Here is a 1,502-nt window from a genome sequence, read left to right as displayed (position 1 = left end):
GGGGGAGCCGGGCCCGGGCTGGCGCCGTGAGGGCGGGTCGCGCTGGTGGGGGAGGCCGGGCCGGGTCTGAGGCGAAGCGTTGAGTGTTTGTCGCTCTTAAAAATGAGGTAAATACGCCCTGATCTCGTTCAGAAGCAGAATGGAAGTTTGTTGGACTGGGGCTTTGTGTCTCTCTGACCGTGCTTTGCTGCTGGGCAGACTGTAAATAATAACCTGCGTCTTCGGCCACTGCCTTTCCTCCTTCACTATTTTTTTTTTTTTGAGGTTAACGGTCGTTTTTTAGGCCTTCAGATAGGATCTGCCCAAGAAATATTCGCACACTGAGTGCGTGTGAGGAATGTTGGGGGGTTAGAGGGTGTAACAGCAGAGCCCCTTTGGCAGCAAGTGCTGGAAAAAACAGATTTAAAGGTGTCTCGAGCATTTCATAAGGATTCTAGCCCCAAAATTTCCAGACCCCAGTTAATGGTCTGGCCTGGTGGAGCTGGAGCAGCCTCAGCGAAAGAGGGCGAGAGACGGCATTATTGCAGAAGGCAGGTTTAAGGGCAAAGTTCCATCTTCACCCCCAGCCTGTTTGTTTTTCAGGCAACACGGTGTATGTGGTTCAACCAATAATGCAGGTTAACCACCAGCCTGCTGTGAAGGGGGGAGAACAAGTTCTTTCAGCTTGGGCGGCCTCGTTGGCGCAGTTTTGGCAGAAGCAGAGGGACGGGGATCGGTGGGCAGGAGGGGTGGTGGCGAGCTGAGTGTTAAGGCTTGTTTTGGCGCAGGGAAGGTGAGCTTAGGAGCATGGATCACCCTTCAGAGGGCAAAGGGGCTGGGTTTGCCCCGAAAATCATTGCTGATGCATTTTGGATGGTTAAAGGCAAACTACTGGTCTGAATTTCATTGCTTTTCGCTTTCACCCCTGTCCTTGAAGCTGCAGTTTGTGCTTAGGCTATTTCCCAGGTGATCCTCTGAGCGTATTCGCGGCCCGTTGCAGCTGCCCAGCCATTGTCAGTGGAGCAGACTTGACCTTCGCCAGGCTGGGAAGCCCTTTTCTCGCAGTCCTGCAGCTTGGCATCCAAATCCAGGCGAGACGGCGGAGCCCCCTCTCCCCGACAAACCAAAGAACAGTCCTGGAACCAATGTTCACGAGCAGCCTCGTGAGGAAGCGTTTTCATTCTTCCGTCTGTATATATCCCGTGGTGCTCAAAATAACCGCGGGTGTTTGGCAGCAGCTGTAGAGGAGGGGAGCGCGCGCGCGCTTGTGCAACTGGGCCAAAGTTCACGGGCTGCTCCCACACGCAGAAGCAGAGATGCTGCTGCCTTAGATGCTTGGGATGGTTCAGAGATGGCTTCTCCCAAGCTGAGGTTCACCCAGACAACAGGGGATCACCCAGAGCAGGGTCACCCAGAGCAGGGTGCCCAGGATGGCGTCCAGGTGGGGTTAGGATCTCTCCAGAGCAGGAGACTCCAACACCTCTCTGGGCAGCCTTGGCCAGGGCTTTGCCACCCTCACCGCA

The 1,502-nt window shown here is 55.1% G+C and overlaps 1 protein-coding gene across 1 annotated transcript in view; it reads left to right on the top strand.

Moving 5' to 3' along the window:
- Positions 1-1,409: 1,409 nt before the first annotated feature.
- Positions 1,410-1,502, top strand: part of LOC104488940 (3-ketoacyl-CoA thiolase, mitochondrial-like) — a 2,900-nt gene continuing 2,807 nt past the window's right edge. The window contains exon 1 of the mRNA XM_010131048.1: positions 1,410-1,420. Coding sequence (XP_010129350.1) covers positions 1,410-1,420 — 11 coding nt within the window. The remainder of the gene's footprint in view (positions 1,421-1,502) is intronic.

This window comes from Buceros rhinoceros, unplaced genomic scaffold (genome assembly GCF_000710305.1).
Source record: "Buceros rhinoceros silvestris isolate BGI_N320 unplaced genomic scaffold, ASM71030v1 scaffold46830, whole genome shotgun sequence".
Classification (NCBI taxonomy): domain Eukaryota; kingdom Metazoa; phylum Chordata; class Aves; order Bucerotiformes; family Bucerotidae; genus Buceros; species Buceros rhinoceros.
The sequence above is the reverse complement of the archived record's forward strand: the minus strand, read 5'-3'. Positions and strand labels throughout refer to the sequence as shown.